Source organism: Oncorhynchus kisutch, linkage group LG11 (assembly GCF_002021735.2).
Source record: "Oncorhynchus kisutch isolate 150728-3 linkage group LG11, Okis_V2, whole genome shotgun sequence".
NCBI classification, from domain to species: domain Eukaryota; kingdom Metazoa; phylum Chordata; class Actinopteri; order Salmoniformes; family Salmonidae; genus Oncorhynchus; species Oncorhynchus kisutch.
The window spans coordinates 61789293-61807006 of NC_034184.2; the positions used below are offsets into that span (position 1 = coordinate 61789293).

At 45.0% G+C, this 17714-nt stretch overlaps 1 protein-coding gene across 4 annotated transcripts in view; it reads left to right on the forward strand.

Moving 5' to 3' along the window:
* smarcd3b (SWI/SNF related BAF chromatin remodeling complex subunit D3b) overlaps window positions 1–17202 on the forward strand; it is a 46393-nt gene extending 29191 nt beyond the window's left edge. For 2 of the 4 annotated variants that reach the window (XM_020494715.2, XM_020494714.2), the window contains exons 2-14: window positions 558–748; window positions 2442–2531; window positions 4075–4117; window positions 5437–5559; window positions 8201–8323; window positions 9469–9564; window positions 11232–11333; window positions 11952–12113; window positions 12339–12436; window positions 12858–12993; window positions 13670–13792; window positions 13873–13974; window positions 14279–17202. In XM_020494715.2, coding sequence (XP_020350304.1) covers window positions 558–748; window positions 2442–2531; window positions 4075–4117; window positions 5437–5559; window positions 8201–8323; window positions 9469–9564; window positions 11232–11333; window positions 11952–12113; window positions 12339–12436; window positions 12858–12993; window positions 13670–13792; window positions 13873–13974; window positions 14279–14332 — 1443 coding nt within the window. In that variant the 3' untranslated portion in view covers window positions 14333–17202. The remainder of the gene's footprint in view (window positions 1–557; window positions 749–2441; window positions 2532–4074; window positions 4118–5436; window positions 5560–8200; window positions 8324–9468; window positions 9565–11231; window positions 11334–11951; window positions 12114–12338; window positions 12437–12857; window positions 12994–13669; window positions 13793–13872; window positions 13975–14278) is intronic. The other 2 variants (XM_031836035.1, XM_020494717.2) reach the window with 1 other exon arrangement.
* The last annotated feature ends 512 nt before the right edge of the window (window positions 17203–17714 follow it).

Sequence of the window (17714 nt, forward strand, 5' to 3'; positions counted from 1 at the left end):
ACAGATGGCCACAGGTGTTGGGCCACCCAGCTGTTCCCAGGATTCACAAGGTTGCCAGGCAGGCCTCTCTCTGCTAGTGGGGGCCCGGGCATCAGACACAACAGCACACACACTGCTAGATTGTTAGCCGTTTGGACAATTGGCTTCAGTCTAATGTCCCAGCAGGTGTGTGTGTGTGTTAGGAAACACTGTTGGCCCTTTCTTCAGGATATATTTTGAGTGTTCTTTCTATCACCAAGAATTAGAGAGTGAAAAAGTAATCAACACACAATTAATACAATGAGACTTTGATTTCATTCATTCAATGTCTTATTAACGGAATCACCGGAGTAAATTGCACCTGGGCTAGGAAATTAACCAGGGGTTCCACTCCTGGTCCTGGAACCCTAACCCTAATCCTAGAAGGCATCAGTATGTGCAGGCTTTTGTTCCAGCCCTTCATTAAAACACCTGATCCAGTCTAATCATATGAATGTACACTACTTACCGAACCGTGATGTCTGTGTATTTGATATGTGCAGTAACTAACCCTTGTGTCTTCCATCGCCTCTCCGTAGCGTCCTGGAATGCCGTCTGGAGCGAGGATGCCCCACCAGGGTGCTCCCATGGGCCCCCCCGGACCCCCGTTCGGTGGGAGCCCCGCGGTGCGGCCCGGCCTACCCGCCCCGGTCATGGAGCCCAGCCGCAAGAGACCTGCCCCCTCCCAGCAGGTCCAGCAACAGCAGAACGTCCAGAACCGGGCCAGAAAGTGAGTCACACGGCCAGGATCCGTCCAAGATCCAACCCCCGTCCCCTGTCAACCACTGCATGGCTCTGTGTCTGTGGTTTGTCCCCTAGCCATGTTTTTTTCCATGCCTCTCGTCATGTTTCTGTGTGTAATATCTGCAATTCACCACCTGCATCTATCAGACTGAGTGTTTGTCACTCCTGTCGTGCTGTGAGTATCTCTGTGTGGGCTCCCCCTTCTGCTTGCTTTGGTACTGCAACCACTACTGTGTCTGACACTGCTCACCCCTTCATCTACATTGAGCGGTTGAGTTTAGCCAAATGTATGACCGCTGTCTTCAGTCTGTTTTGTGGTCTGTTAGCTGCCATGGCAGATTTTTGTCTACCATCTACACTCCTGAGAATGAGAGCTGACCTGGGCTCTGGGATGTAAAATGCATTGTCTCCCCCTTAACAAATCAGTCTATCCCAATAATAATCATAACAAGTTAGTCTATCCCATGAACAGCCACAGAGTGTGTTGTGCTTCACATCTAGACCAACAGTTATGACTCGTGAGTAATTTGTGCGGGAGGTGATTTAGCCAGGTATGGTTACTAGAGAGTAGATCAATATGCACTCTTCTCTCTGCAGTGCAATTGATCCACTCACAATTAAGCAGCCTTGTCAAACAAGGACCAGGGAAATGTTGTCCCCCCCCCCACCCACCCACCTCCATGGCTCCCTCCCTGTGGCGGGCCTTGCCTGATCGATGGCCCAGGGTGACCCAGTGGGTGACACTCTCTCTGGGAAAGCGTATGCTTGTCCTCTGGCAGTCGACGGCCTCCTCCCCAGTCAACTGCCCAGCAGAGCACAGCCACCTGCGTTTGCAGTGTCATTGAGACCATATGGCTATTGCCTAGACCCACGTGAGCTTGCCGTGTGGAGCCAGAACTTTCCTACCCACACAAACCTGCCAGTGCTTTGAAAAATGGGCCATATTCAAATGTAAATGTACATAGATGCTACAAATAGTTTTGTGTAATTGCAGTGGAGTCAAATATCAGTTTCAATGTGATTCTTCTTTGCAGTATATCCATTAGACAATAGGCTGGGTGTTTTGGCTGAGACAGTCCATACTGAGTCGTAAAACAGTTTCAGGTGCAGCTATAGCACCAGAGATATTCAACTCTACAGAGAAAGCCCACTGCCTATATAGAACCATTCAGATATGCCGAGTTTGCCCACAAGCTACTTTCATCAATACTACCTGGATCCAGAACCATAGACGGGACATTTTCTCTGCTTATCTTGTCACTTTTCCTCTGTGTGCTACTCTGTGTCTTTGTCCCATTGTGTTTATTAGCAGTGTGTCTGCCTGTTATTAGTGTGTCATTTAAACACTGAAACGAGTTAAGCATGATTCCCCATGGTCCAATGAGAACCTTCCTTGCTGGACAAGGGTCCAATGAGACGCCCAGACCCACTGATTAACCAGGAACCACTATGTCCTCCTCTCTCACTTTGTGTGTGCATGCACACATGCACCCCCCACACTGCTGCCTGTACATACTACCGAAACACTTGCACCTATACTAACGCACCCATTCACATACATGCACACACGACCACCGAGTGTGTCCTTCAGAACAGACATCCTGCTTGCTGCAACCAGTGTGTTGCCACACCAACCAACCTCTCTAATCGGACCACCTTCAAATCCCATCAACCCTTAGGAAGCCAGTGGGATTCCCCGGAGCCAATGAGATGCCAGCGAGGCAGATGGACATGAGAGATGCCCAATCAGATCCAACGCTCGGATCAAAGTAGGAGTATATTCTGCTGCATGTCCGTTTTTTCACACGTTTTTTCTCGCCCCCTTGCCCTCTCCCCTGACCCCCGACCCTAGCACTTCCTAGTGTAGGCACGGTCACCCCACCCCCACATGTAACCCCAAACAAACCCCTGTGTTTGTCTCCCCATGAGGAAAGCTTAACCAGGTGTGCATAAAGGTATATCAGAATGTGCTGATGCATGCTGTAGATTGAAGCATGGCATGATGGGAACAAATTATACTGTCTCTTTTAGGAATGTCAGCTGAACACCAAAGGATGTCCTAACCTCTCCTATCAACTACACCTTTTTCTGTTTTGCCAAGATGTGATCTCTAGACTGATTCCCAGTTTAAGACCCTTCGATCCCTTTGAAATGTAACCCAGACCCTGATATTGCTCTAATGTGTTTGACTATTTGGCCTGTTAACAATCCATCATTATTTTGCCCTACCCAGTTAAAGGATTTCTGAGTGAGAATCAGATCCCTGCTGGTATACCAATGTCTAATACAGTTTGACGGCACTCCCATTTCCTCACACTGTATCTATCCCAAACCGTTATACATATCCGTCTCTGTCCTATGGTGTACTAAACGCTTCCACAATGGCGTCCCTTGGACTTGAACCAGATATGCAGAGGAGCTTGAGAGAGTACAAATCCATGACACTGTATACTATTTCAAACTTGTTCTCTCAAATCAGTATCTGGGCCCAATATTAACAATGCACGACTGTTCGGGGATAAACTATTTGTAAAAAAAAAAAAAAATAATAACAAAAATAACAAAAGCATGTAAGCCAAAGTTCACTGAGAAGGCACAGACTGCAGCTGCAGACGCTACCAAGACAGCCAAGTAGAGTCTGAAGGCATCTAAACCAAACCAGCACACCGCATTGGCCTTAGCGGGTACCCATGATAAGTAACCCGTCAGGTGTCGTAACAATGTTCTCCAAGACAGGAAATGGAAATATCGCTCCATACATTTTCAGTACTTTTTCATACCCAAAGAATTTGACAAGTCTGTGAGCTGCTGAAAGGTAATAGGCAACTGTTTTGTCTGTTTTTTTTCTCACCCGAAAGTAGAAAGCCGGGTTCGGAAGCATTGTAATTGGTGGTCACATAGCAAATTGGGCTCCGGAGTGGGCCACAGTTGGCATAGGAGCCAAAACTCACTAACGAACATACACACCATCTATCAATGAAGAGAAGTCTAGACTCATTGAAGTCATGAGAGGTTAGTGCATGAGGTTTTTGATGTGCCACTTTGAATGCCACTGGTGCCTGCTCTCCAGGTGTGCATACCGTACGCCTGCCTTCGCTGGATCCCCCCCGAAAACACATACACACATCCGCATTGCGTACACACACACACATGCACACACATGCGCACTGCACACACACACACAGCTGGGACACTGGGGTGCTGGATGTGGCCCAGGATTTTAGCAGATGGCCTGGGCTCTACACTATCAGTCACCATAGTAACATGCTCTCGTTTTCCTTCTTCTCTCCGTCTTTCTCTCCCTCTCTGTAGCGCCAAGAGAAGGAAAATGGCAGACAAGATTCTTCCACAGAGGGTGAGATTGCATATATTTTGCTTCCCCCCCTGTTACCCGAGTGTTTGTGTGTGCGATTATCGATTCTCTGTTGAATAGGAAAAAAAGCGCGTGTGTGTTTTGATCTCAGGGCTCGGAGGGGCAGATGAATATGTGTTGTTAGAAATGGAGCGAAAGGAGATGCCCGGGTGATCAGAGGCTCGGCGGTGGGCGCCGCTTTTCAATTGTTGATCATATTTTCCCGAATGGAACAATCAATAGACTGGTAGGAAACAGAGCGATTTGTGACACAACAGACGAGGCATTAGAGCGGGCACATCTCTCCACAGGTGAGGACGCGTCCAGTGTGTGGTCCCAGCCGGGGCGAAAGAAACCCACGGCGAGCCGCTGTCCTCTCCCTGCCTGAGCCACAGCCTCCGCTCTCCCCTCCCTGCACCCCCTGCCCTGTCTCAGCCCGGCCCAGCCTGGGGTTGCATTGGTTGGCCATTGATTTTGTGAAGGCTGCTGCTGGTGACCGTGGACTGGAGCCCCGTAGTGCTCATATAGGCATCTCTGTAGTCTTATCGTAACACAAGCCAGACACGGGGAATGGCGATAGCTGCATGACTCAGGCGCCACAACGGTGACTCAGGGACAGGGAATGTCCGCCACTGCGCTCTGTCTGTGCTACACCTCAACCTGGCGACAGACAGACACATGCAGATAGAGAAGGAATGAGATGGTCGAGGGAACAATGAAGGGAGAGACAAGTAGAGAGAAGGAGAGAAAGAGCAAGGGAGAGGTAAATGCAGTGGGAGAGTCTGGGAGTCTGTGCCCAGTTTGGTAAGCAGCCTTGGCAGTGTGCCGACTCCCTCAGGGAGGGGCGTGGCGGGTTGGGTAGGGGCGGTGGGTTGGCTCTGCTGCACCCTCTGCATTTCAAATGCGGACTTAGCAGCACTAAATGCTGGATTGGTGCACCAATTAGTGAGTGGTGCTGGCAGTCACAGGTCCTGTGGGCACTACTGCCGGCTCTGTCACCTTCATTTGGTGTCACTCCTTCTGTTAGAGAAGGACAAAAAATATTTTTGGTGAAAATGTTGGCTTGTGAGAATACAGTCACAGCTGCAGTGCAGACAACAGACATGCTTTGATGGCAGGATGTCTTAACGTGCCTTAATGAAACCAAAGCTCAAACATATAACTCAATGCCACAACTTATTGTCATATTGAGCATTTTATCGGTGGAATTTTACTGGATAATAGCTTGAAAAAATCCTGAAGCAATGAAGATGTATAGCATTGGACATGCCTGTCAGAGACACTAACTGAAATAACTGGTTCTTGTTAACCCTCCCGATTAGATCCGTGAGCTGGTCCCGGAGTCCCAGGCTTACATGGACCTGTTGGCCTTTGAACGTAAACTGGACCAGACCATTATGCGTAAACGGGTGGACATCCAGGAAGCCCTGAAGAGACCCATGAAGGTAACAAATAATAGGCCTAAAGTATCTCACTACTATACCATAGTACACTAAGCGTACAAAACACCTGCTCTTTCCATGACATAGACTGACCAGGAGAAAGCTATGATCCCTTCCATTGATGTCACTTGTTAAATCTACTTCAGTCGGTGTAGATAAAGGGGAGGAGACAGGTTAAAGAATTGAGACATGGATCAAGTATTTGTGCCATTTAGAGGGTGAATGGGCAAGACAAAAGATTGAAGTGCCTTTGAACGGGGTATGGTAGTAAATGCCAGCTGCACCGGTTTGTGTCAGGAACTGCAACGCTGCTGGGTTTTTCACGCTCAACAGTTTCCCGTGTGTATCAACAATGGTCCACCACACAAAGGACATCCAACTTGACACAACTGTGGGAAGCATTGGAGTCAACTTGGGCCAGCATCCCTATGGAACGCTTTCGACACCTCGTAGAATCAATTCCCCGGCGAATTTAGGCTGTTCTGAGGGGAAAAGGGGGGGTTGGGAGTGCAACTCAATATTAGGAAGATATTCTTAATGTATAGTACACTCAGTGAATACTATACTTTTACTGTCAGTGTTGGGGAGTAGTGAACTACATGTAGTTCAACAAGTAATTAAATGACATTTTCCAGTAGTGTTTTCAGTAGTTAATTACTTCCTTGCCATGTAGAGGTGTAGCTAACTACTGGAACTACACACTACATTTTGTGAAAAAAATAAAATATGGGTGGAATAATAATAATAATTTATTTTATTTTTTCCATCAGACCTGCCTAATTCTCACTTCTGGGTTTAATAGGCAAAATTTCACATTCTGTTAACATATAACCCCAAAGTGATCTGTTCTTGCGATTTGTAGTCTATGACATTTCAGATTTACATATGATTGTTTTTCATTAAGTAGTTTGGATGTAGTAAACTACTTTTTAAAGTAACTTTAGTTAAGTAAACTATATTTTTCTTAAAGGTAGCTTGAGCGTAGCTTAACTTCTTCCAGTGTGAAGTACTTGGTAGCTTAGTGAACTATTTTCAGAGTAGCTTCCCCAACACGATATAATATATTATACTATGCTTTACATATGTACTATAATATACACTACACTGTATAGTTTACGATACTTTACTACTTTACTAGTTTATGTAAGTCATTACGATACTGGTACACACAGTGCAATTGGAAAGTATTCAGACTCCTTGACTTTTTCCACATTTTATTACGTTACAGCCTTATTATAAAATTGATTAAATAGTTTTTCCCCCTCATCAATCTACACATAGTACCATAATGCCAAAGCAAAAACAGGTTTTAAGAATTTTTAGCGAATCTCTCTCTATTTTTTTAACTGAAAAATAAAATGTACTTAAGTATTCAGACCCTTTACTCAGTACTTTGTTGAAGCACCTTTGGCAGCAATTACAGCCTTGTCTTCTTTGGTATGACGGTACAAGCTTGGCACACCTGTATTTGGGGAGTTTCTCCCATTCTTCCCTGCAGATCCTCTCAAGCTCTGTCAGGTTGGATGGGGAGCGTCACTTCACCGCTATTTTCAGTTCTCTAGAGATGTTAGATCGGGTTCAAGTCCGGGCTCTGGCTGGGCCACTCAAGGACATTCACTCGTCCCGAAGCCACTCCTGCGTTATCTTGGCTGTGTGCTTAGGGCCGTTGTCCTGTTGGAAGAATAACCTTTACCCCAGTCTGAGGTCCTGAACACTCTGGAGCACGTTTTCATCAAGAATCTCTCTGTACTTTGCTCTGTTCATCTTCCCTGATTCCTAACTAGTCTCCCAGTCCCTACCGCTAAAAAACATCCCCACAGCATAATGCTGCCACCACCATGCTTCACCATAGGGATGATGCCAGGTTTCCTCCAGATGTGACGCTTGGTATTCAGGCCAAAGAGTTCAATCTTGGTTTCATCAGACCAGATAATCTTCTTTCTTTTGGTCTGAGTGTCTTTAGGTGCCTTTTGCAAACTCCAAGCGGGCTGTCATATGCCTTTTTACTGAGGAGTGAGTCTTGGTGGTTCTAAACTTCCATTTAAGAAGGATAGAGGCCCCTTTGTTCTTTGGGACCTTCAATGCTGCAGAAATGTTTTGGTGCCCTTCCCCAGATCGGTGCCTCGACATAATCCTGTGTCTTAGCTCTACGGACAATTCCTTCGGCTTCATGGCTTGGTTTTTGCTCTGATATGCACTGTCAACTGTGGGACCTTATATATACAGGTGTGTGCCTTTCCGAATTATGTCCAATCAATTGAATTGAACACATGTGGACTCCAATCAAGTTGTAGAAACATCTCAATGATGACCAATGGAAACAGGATGCACCTGAGCTCAATTTTGAGTCTCACAGCAACGGGTCTGAATACTTATGTAAGTAAGGTATTTCTTTATTCTTTTTTAAACATTTGTATAAAAAATTTTTTTAACTGTTTTCGCTTTGTTATTAATGGGGTATTGTGAGTAGATCGATGAGGAAAAAACACAATTTAATACATTTTAGAATAAGGTAACAAAATGTGGAAAAGGGGAAGGAGTCTGAATACATTCCGAATGCACTGTACTAGTACCAAAGTGCCAAGACTGATGTGTAGAGAATTCACCGCTGGTTCCAACAGTGTCTTTGGGTTTGTGTTGACAGCAAAAGCGTAAACTGAGGCTGTACATCTCCAACACCTTCAACCCTGCCAAGCCTGACGCTGACGACTCAGACGGCAGTATTGCATCATGGGAGCTGCGGGTTGAGGGGAAGCTGCTGGATGATGTGAGTATACTACTCAATGTAGTACAATGCAATGCCACTGTGTTAATTCATCATTTCTGGTTTGTTTGATTCAGCGATATATCCTTTGATTTGGTTTAGTTCCTATTTTCTCTTATTGTATAGTATCCTCTTTGGATGTTGGTGGTTATGAACAGTTATTTTTCAACTGTATCTCTACCACTAGGTCAATTTCATTTTCTTCTCAGGACATTTTTTCTGGGGGTTGGTATTTGAATGTGGCAGCATGGTTGGTTAAAATTACTTTTGACCACAGTGAAATACCTTAATAAAAACTTTAATCCGTCAACCAAGTATGAAAATTGCTAGCTCTTTGATCCAGGAGCTGCTTTGTGGTGTGTTTGCCCCACAGTAATGTACGGCAGGCTTGTATAGTTCTAACATATGTCCACAACTCCACCGTCGGGCCACTTCAGTCAGCAGCAAGAGTTGTTTGGTTAGTTAGACCTTCGGAGAAAGGATCAATGTTTCGCAAAATGTTTACACAGATTATGCCTGGGGCAGGAAAAGCAAGATGCCCATAGATTGCTTTTGCAGAGTTAGCCCGACTTCAAATGGTGGCTCGACTCAAATGCTCTCATCAGTTTCCAAGCGGGGTTGTCATTTCACAGCCATTTTGAGGTTTTAGAGCCCACAAATATTTGGAATCAACTTTTTAAGGAGGAAGACCATGAGAATATCCTGTTTTCACATTGTATGTGGTCTCCTTCTACGTCTTTGGCCGCCCCCTAGGGCTTACAGTAGCTACAATGATATCACTGCTTTGGTGTCCAAGATATGTTGCTATAGTCAATGACAACAGCATATATCAAGTTCTCTAAGGCAGGTGTTGTTGGACAAGTCTTCGTAGTGGTTTAGTTGGAATCACTCCCGGAAACTGATGTTCAGTAGCCAGGAAAAAGACAGGATCAGACTACATCAAACTGGTTTACAAAAGGGGGAAACCCTATCCACAATATAGATGTGTGTGTGTGTGTGTGTGTGTGTGTGTGTGTGTGTGTGTGTGTGTGTGTGTGTGTGTGTGTGTGTGTGTGTGTGAGTTTTTGCTTGTTACACTCTTCAAATCTTCATGTCAGCCCAAATGTTCCTTCCGTGTTAAACTAACTCACCACCTCTTTGTTTCATAGCCTGGGAAGCTGAAGAGGAAATTCTCCTCGTTCTTCAAGAGCCTGGTGATCGAGCTGGACAAAGACCTGTATGGCCCTGACAACCACCTGGTAGAGGTGAGTCCATGTTCCCTGATGACCACTGACCACACACAACCCTCTGTCCTCTCTTGTCTCGCTCTCGTCTCCTCTACCCTGTCTGTGTCCCGTCCATAGAAATAGAATGAGAATGGAATGTCTTTTTTTTTTTTGTAGTCACTTAGTGCTTTACTGCTTTGGGGACCCCCCCCCCCTCCCCAGTCCACCCATTATGGCATAATTAACCTGAATGGAGATGTCCGTTCTATTCATTCTAATTCTATGGTCCCGCCATTCAGCCTCATCCAGATCTATTCAGCAGGTTTTCGGCAAACGAGGGGTTAACCATAGTCTTTAACCACAAAATGCTTTTGGCATTGTATCTTTTGGTTACAATGCAGCTCACAATATTCCTGCTCTCCCGCTGTACAAGATTAGGCCATTGGCTACATGTGTGGTTTAGTGATACCAGATGGTTTGTATTTAGCCTATTTTGGTATTGTTGGCTACTGGAAGACCTGACATCACTGTTGTTCAGTTAGCTGGCTGATGCCATCATCCGATAACAGATCTTTTTCAGTAGAAACACAGCCAGTCATATAGAGCGCATTACTCTCATATAGCGAGTTTATGACATCTAATTTGAGCATTAAATGGGTTTAGGATCTCGAGGAATCCACTTTATCAGAGAATGAAGATTCTACCAGACAATGATGTCTGGGGTTCCAACCATACAGTTCTGTGACCTTTGAATAGTAAAAACATGGTTTGGAAAGAAATCCTGTTTTTTGACACGGGAATCAAGTTCACACAGCACTGCAGGATGTGTTATGAATCGACAAAATGCTTAATTGAGTGTTCGAGGTAAGAGTAGTTCTCAAGGTTTCCCACCTTAGAGAATACCGAATATTTTAGCAAGGATAACAAGGCATAGATAAATCTTTGCTTGAATGAATCTGTCCATTTTAAGAAAATGTTTCACGATCCTGAAGTACCACAACACAATAATGAAAACATACTTGTATAAACCCTACATTGAGTTAGTGGGTAAAGAACTAGAAAAGCATTCCCAGTTCCCTCCCGGTGTTGCATGCTAAGTGGCTACAATGCACTGAAATGCAGGGATCTTTAAGTGTTTTTCTTTTCAGCTGCTGACCAGTAAAGCGAAGGTAAGAGGCAGACTCAACTAACATTTCCACATAGATAAAATACCGGGGAGGGTTTGAGACCCGGATAACAGAGGACAAAATGTAATCGTAACGACTGTAATGCCAAATACAGGTTTTTATTTGGGTAGGGTACAGTCTCAACTCGATAAGCCATGCTCTTGTTAGGTTCCCATAATATCTCTGCAGATTGCCATCTTCAATCTGACCCATCATTTCCTTTTGAATGCCAGCATTTGAGTTAGCGACTCTGCAAAAACAAATGATCCAACCCTCTGCTGTCTTGGTAGTTCACTCAGTTCCTTACCACGCCATGCATGATCTATTCTTTTACAGCGATTCAGCCTTCCAAAAGACAACAAACTCAAAGGCTCGAGAGCAAGGCTGCTCGTTGAAAGTGTACACATTTTTGGTTTTGTATTCTTTTATCGTCTTTGTGTGCACGTTTGTATGTACACATTCGGAATGTTCTGGAAGTCCGTGGCCGGTGCCTGTAGGTAGTGTTCAAGGTGGAGTTTTTGTCTCTGTGTTTCCTGCTAGTGGCACCGCACTCCCACCACCCAGGAGACTGACGGCTTCCAGGTGAAGAGGCCAGGGGACGTGAGCGTGCGTTGCACACTGCTGCTAATGCTAGACTACCAGGTGAGGGCGCCATAGAGACACTACCAACTGGGCACAGACATCAGTTCCATGTCTAGTTTTGATTTAAATTTGGTCGAGTTGTCAGGTAACTTGAATTCAACCAAAAAAATGTCGCCTCACACTGTCATTGGATTTAGGTTAAAAGTTGGGTGGGGGAAAAAATGAAAATCTCTTACGTTGATGACTTTTTGCAAATTCAATACGTTTTCCACGTTGACTCAACGTCATCACATTGAATTTTGGGGTTGAAATGATGTGGAAACAATGTTGATTCAACCAGTTTTTGCCCAGTGGGTATTCACATTGCTGTCCACTCATGTGCTTTCCTAGAAAGTTGTACATGAGGCTAAAAGCTATTCAGAAGTGTGTCAAATGTTTCCGCAAAGCAGCTGTCATCTGGCAGTTGTAATAGTTCCTGTCTGGGGTTCCTAGTTCCTGTCTGGGGTTCCTAGTTTCTGTCAGGGGTTCCTAGTTTCTGTCTGGGGTTCCTAGTTTCTGTATGGGGTTCCTAGTTTCTATCTGGGGTTCCTAGTTTCTGTCTGGGGTTCCTAGTTTCTGTCTGGGGTTCCTAGTTTCTGTCTGGGCTAGTAATGATGGTGTTCTCTGACCTCTCCCCAGCCCCCCCAGTTCAAGCTGGACCCTCGTCTTGCTCGCCTGCTGGGTATCCACACCCAGACCCGCTCCTGTATCATCCAGGCCCTGTGGCAGTACGTCAAGACCAACAAGCTGCAGGACTCCCACGACAAGGAGTACATCAACTGTGACAAGTACTTTCAGCAGGTAGACAACACTCTTCTAGTTCTCCTCTGTTACTGTGTTAGCTGTTGCATGTTGTTGCCTACGTCCCAAATGGCACCATATTCCCTATATAGTGCACTACCCCATAGGTGCCCTATTGGTCCTGGTCAAAAGTAGTGCACTAAATATGTACTATAGTGCGGGACACACATTTCCCCATCTCTGGTGCTAGGCCTTTATTCTGAGATGTTACTGTCTTCCTCTCAGATCTTTGACTGCCCGCGGCTCAAGTTCTCGGAGATCCCCCAGCGTCTCACCAACCTCCTCCTGCCCCCTGACCCCATCGTCATCAACCACGTCATCAGGTGAGCAGATCATACTTAACACCTGCCTGACAAATTCCTGGTTTTAAGGGTGAATGCCTAGTCATGAAAGGTGACACGAAAAAGTCTAAATTCTTTCAACAACAAAAGGTTGAAAGAGATCCAGTATAAAAATCCAGCAGATGAAGACATTTGAAATGCTATTAAATAAGAATGTGGGGCACCGTGTTTCACAGGTAATGCCGTCCCAAAGGGCAGATAATACAATAACAATGAAAAGGCTAGCCTGGGAGGCAAGAATACTGGTAAGATACAGAAAGAGCACCAGCATTTTTGCCTCCCAACCTTTTCATTGGTCTTACCTGGTTAAATAAAATAAAAAATAAAGTACAAATGTGTTTCACATTTGAAGTACCGCCAACAACCTCAGTCTTCTCACCATCATCCCCCCTCCTTCTTACAGCGTGGACCCTAATGACCAGAAGAAGACAGCGTGCTATGACATCGACGTGGAGGTGGAGGACCCCCTGAAGAGCCAGATGAGCAGCTTCCTGCTCTCCACTGCCAACCAGCAGGAGATCGCCTCACTGGACAACAAGGTGGGACAACCACACAAGAAGGATAGCCAATCACAATTACCCAAGATGACCTTTAAGGTAGATTTACATTGCGGAGATGCGGGACGACTAAGTACCGTGAGTTATATGTGAATTAGAGTTCAGGGCAGTTTGACTCTGGTTGGATACCGTTTTATCTCATTCTCCCGGAGAATCTTGACGGCTGACATGCTATCACCGGGGTTGAGGTCAATTCCGTTTCAACACTGAAATTCCAATTCTCTTTAATACTTCTCAATGGGCCAAATTTGGAACTTGAATTTTGTTCATTTTCTGAATGAACTGAAATTGAATTGACCCCAACCCTCGCTAACACTTTTACGCACGCCGCGGGTAACCATTTATCGCACCGGTATAAATGGCAGTGTAGGGAAAAGCTGAGGTGTCGGGAGCGGCATCTCCGCAATGTAAATCTATCTTTACACTGCGTGTGGCACCAAGGTGTTGCGGCTTCGTGTTCCTGTGTGAAAAGCCTTGACACTCTTCACACTGCCACCACCGTTTCTTACACAATCTGAATACAAATTGGGGGGGGGGGGGAGACGCAGTGACTCAAAATAAATCTGGGTGTATTGACATTGGAAAGTCATAGTCATATGCTTAGAGTAGATTTGTGTAAGCTGTCCTCTGACACTGGTGATCATTACGAACCCTTTAGATCCACGAAACCATTGAGTCCATCAACCAGTTAAAGATCCAGAGGGACTTTATGCTCAGCTTCTCCAGAGACCCTAAGGGCTACATCCAGGACTGGCTCAAGTCCCAGAGCAGAGACCTGAAGGTGAGGGCCACACACACACACAGACACACACACCACACACACATACGGTGGGACTAACCATGCTCTCTGATTGGCTGCAGCTGATGACGGACGTGGTGGGGAACCCGGAGGAGGAGAGGAGGGCGGAGTTTTACCACGAGCCCTGGTCTCAGGAGGCCGTCAGTCGTTACTTCTACAGTAAGGTGAGGAGACGCGCCGCGTTCTACGCCTTTTTTTTAAAAGCCTTTTATCAACTCCCACAACACAGCGTCCAAGTAGGAACACAAACTGGGGATTGAGATCAGCGTGGAGTGGTCATCTTTTAGCTTTGAAGCTGTGCCTGCTCTGTTACACTGGTCTTACCACGACTGTATAACACAAGCAATCCAACTTTATTTAAATAACCCTTCTTACAAATGGATTGATACTGGGAATCGACCTCGGGTGTATTGAGGCCGGGTTGTTTCTGTGTGTGTGATGACATCCTTCCACTCTGTCCTCTCACAGATCCAGCAGAGGAGACAGGAGTTGGAGCAGGCCTTGGCTGTGAGGAACACCTAAACACCCTGTCAAGGACATCTCTCTCTCTCTCTCTCTGCACTCTTCATCTGACCCCAGACCTGTGTTTTTGTGTGTTGTGTTTGTTTGTTTTTTTCATCGCTGTAGTACTGACCTCTGGCCCATCCCCCAATTGCATGTGTCCAAAACAAACGTCCCTCAATCTGTTCAGCTCTGACAGACCGAATATCTCTCTCCACACTCCTGCGACCACAGGCCTTCGGCGGACATTTTGTTTCTCAAAAGAACCCACTAGCATATCACTGTCTTTCCATAGAGACTTAGAAGTCATTGTACCAGCTGCCTGCAGAACGATCACTGTTTTAGATCCTTCTCATCTCAACCAGATGGACTTTTCTGCTGAGTCATAGTGCCCCACTGCGTCTCATTCGGATGAGCCCAAAGTGGTCATTTGTAACCCAATGTTTCAAGTGTGACTCACACACAGTGGATTGTGCCCATTGTTTTAGTGTATCATTAGTGGTATTGTTCATGTGAGCAATATGCTCCAAGTGTGCATGTGTGTTTTTGATGTGCGGAAACCAAATTTACACCAGCAGAATGAAGATTACTGTATGAAGTAATGGGTCGGGGGACTGGGCTAATTTCCCTTCTGAAGCCCAAATGTTGAGGTCTGTCATTTAAAAAATTAACTTGTTCAAGGAAGGCAGCTTTCATGAATGAGATTTCCCCCCATTATTAACTAATCAAGACCCAATCTAAGATGAGTTTGTTTTGTTCCACCTTTCTACTGTAATTCCCTTAAACAATGTAACTGTAAAAGTAGATCTCTGTATAAGTGAATATATTCCATCAGATTAAGTTAAAAGGGATGAGGATGAATAAGACTCATATCTGTTGACCGTAGAAGATGGACGTTAACGCGAGGAGGTAACGGTAGGCACAAGGCGAAGTAATGTAGTAACACTTGGCGGCCACAGCGTGGCGCCTTAGAGCCAGGACAGCCTGCATGTTTTTACACAGACTAACTCCCTGTAACACAGAGCACCCAGACAGACTTGTCCCCTGAAGGCACTTCTTGACCGCAGTAAATGACTGTGCAAAATGGATTAACGTTAGTGGTTAAATGTTTGTGTTGCTATTTTAGACAGATATGTATTCCAGGGGCTCAATGTCCTGCCATAATAACTGTACAAAAAGTCATGTTTGGGAAGAGTATTAGCTACAGAACCCTCTCAGTGCTCAAATCAGTGTTTTTTAATGTTAACGAAGGACACATTTTGGGATATGGTGTGAGTAACCAACACCATTTCCTATGTTGAAGAATCATGGGGCAGGCAGTGAAAATGCAGCCTGACAAATGTTGTCCCGAAACTTTTAGTAATCCTTTTATTCGAAATGAATTGGGAAATAGGTCTTTGTTCATTGTATTTTTTAAAGTTAACATTTATTGTGAACTACCAGTCTGAAGTGGATCTGTCTGACGGCATTTTGTCCTTGAACGTTTTGACGGAGTCACCAAAGGTCTCGATGAACAGTATTAGAATGGTTCAAATGGACAATGAATAACGATTACCGTGATTTTGTCTAAACCCGATAAAGCTACGTTACCAGTTGATATTGAACAAGGGTGAATAGGACAACGTTTTTAAAGGAAACCTCAATGTAAATCTTTTTTCATTTTTCAGGGAGAGCACTGTTTGTGTCAGTGTGTTTGGTTTAGTGAAGTGCGGGACATGGGGTGGGAAGGATCGGGGTCCATACATTTAAAGCTGTAGGACAGGGGTGCTAGTGTCCCGCTGTGTACACTTGAGGGAAGGGTGTGGGGGACGGTTATTTTAGGCCCTTCTTGTTGAGTTTTAATAGGGCAGAACCACAAAATGTAATGCTGGGAGTGATGATACCTCCCTCTCTCCCCACCCACAGGGAACGCCCATCTCTTTAACTAACTTCCACAGCAACTCGGTTCTGTGCCCTTCTACAGTAGTTTTGTGCTTGTGATGGGAGAAGCCTTCTCAGAAATCCGTTTCTGACACGAAGTCAACACTGCTGTCTTCTGTAAGGTTCAGTCACATCAAAATTGTGTCCATCTCTTTTGTGTCAACATTTTCTTCAACGTAGCTGAGACCTAACTCAGCATAAACAAAGAGGTTGGATTTCTTAAAGACCTATGCATGCTGCATGGACAGGTTTTATACATTTAAAACGGGACATGTAAATACTCTCACAAATGCATGGAAGTGGATCTGGAGAGCAATGGATTTGACACAATTTCCATGTCGAAGGGGCCTTTACTGAACATTTGCTAAAAACCTGTGTGCTACCCAACCAGCATAGATGTTATCTGCATAAGAGTTTTTGTTACTACAGGTTACGTGTATTTCAACCGCACCAAGCAAGGGAGCATAATCGTTGTTGTATTCAATTATGTGTCAATCAATACTTGTGTTTTGACCCAGATTGGTCTTGTATGGTTGGCAATCATGGAGCATTATTGACTGTAGGGCTCCCCTTTCTGGGCATTTTAGAAACTACAACTCACGGACGCCGGAAACCTTGTGTCATCTGACTATAGACTGTACCTAAACTGTGTGCTTCTCTCTCTCTCTGACTAAAAGCATTGATATTGGTCTACCCGAAAGGATAGGTGGTAACCGCAGTTTCTGTGCATGACTTTGTGAGGAGTGCCCATGTTCCTCACAGCTCTCTTTCCACTGCTACACCATTTTGTCTGTTGGTCACCACCATGGAGATATAGCTCTCACTTGTGCAAATGTTCTGGGTTACCCCATTCTACAACAACAAAAAAATGAAGAAAAAATAGAAAAATGAAATGATGAAACTACAGCTGTGACTCAGTGAGACAGCCTGGATGTAAATAAAGAAGCGCTTGCCAAAGTTTGTAAATGCCATCAGGTCTGCAATGTGTGGTTTATTGCCAAGTCAGAGGCATGGGCCTTATCCGAAGATCAAATGTTTCGATTTTTCATGCTGATTAATGGTCTAAATATGTCTCCTAGAAACATCAAATTGGAAAGACCAGAGGTGGACTTGACTATATTTCATAGGTTTCAAATGAAATGGAATCCAGCTGCCCAGGGGCCTTTATCAATGTGTAGCTTAGTCTAAAAACACCTTCATACACTACTGGGCTAAATAGTCTTTAGGTTTGGTGAGAGGTATAACACTTACATTTTTTGCCAATAAGCTGACTGATAAAAGTCAAAAGGGAGTAACACTTCCAGCAGTCCTCGCATGGGCAAATATGTCGTTTTGAGATGTCAGACAAGTGAGTTATTGTTGACCGTGTCTAAACAGGTGACGTGCATGCTGTAATGCTAACCTACAACCTCAGCGCTAGCTAGCTACTGCAGAAAGAAACTCTTTCACCCCCCCAAAACCCTGGCCTGACATCCATTTCGCC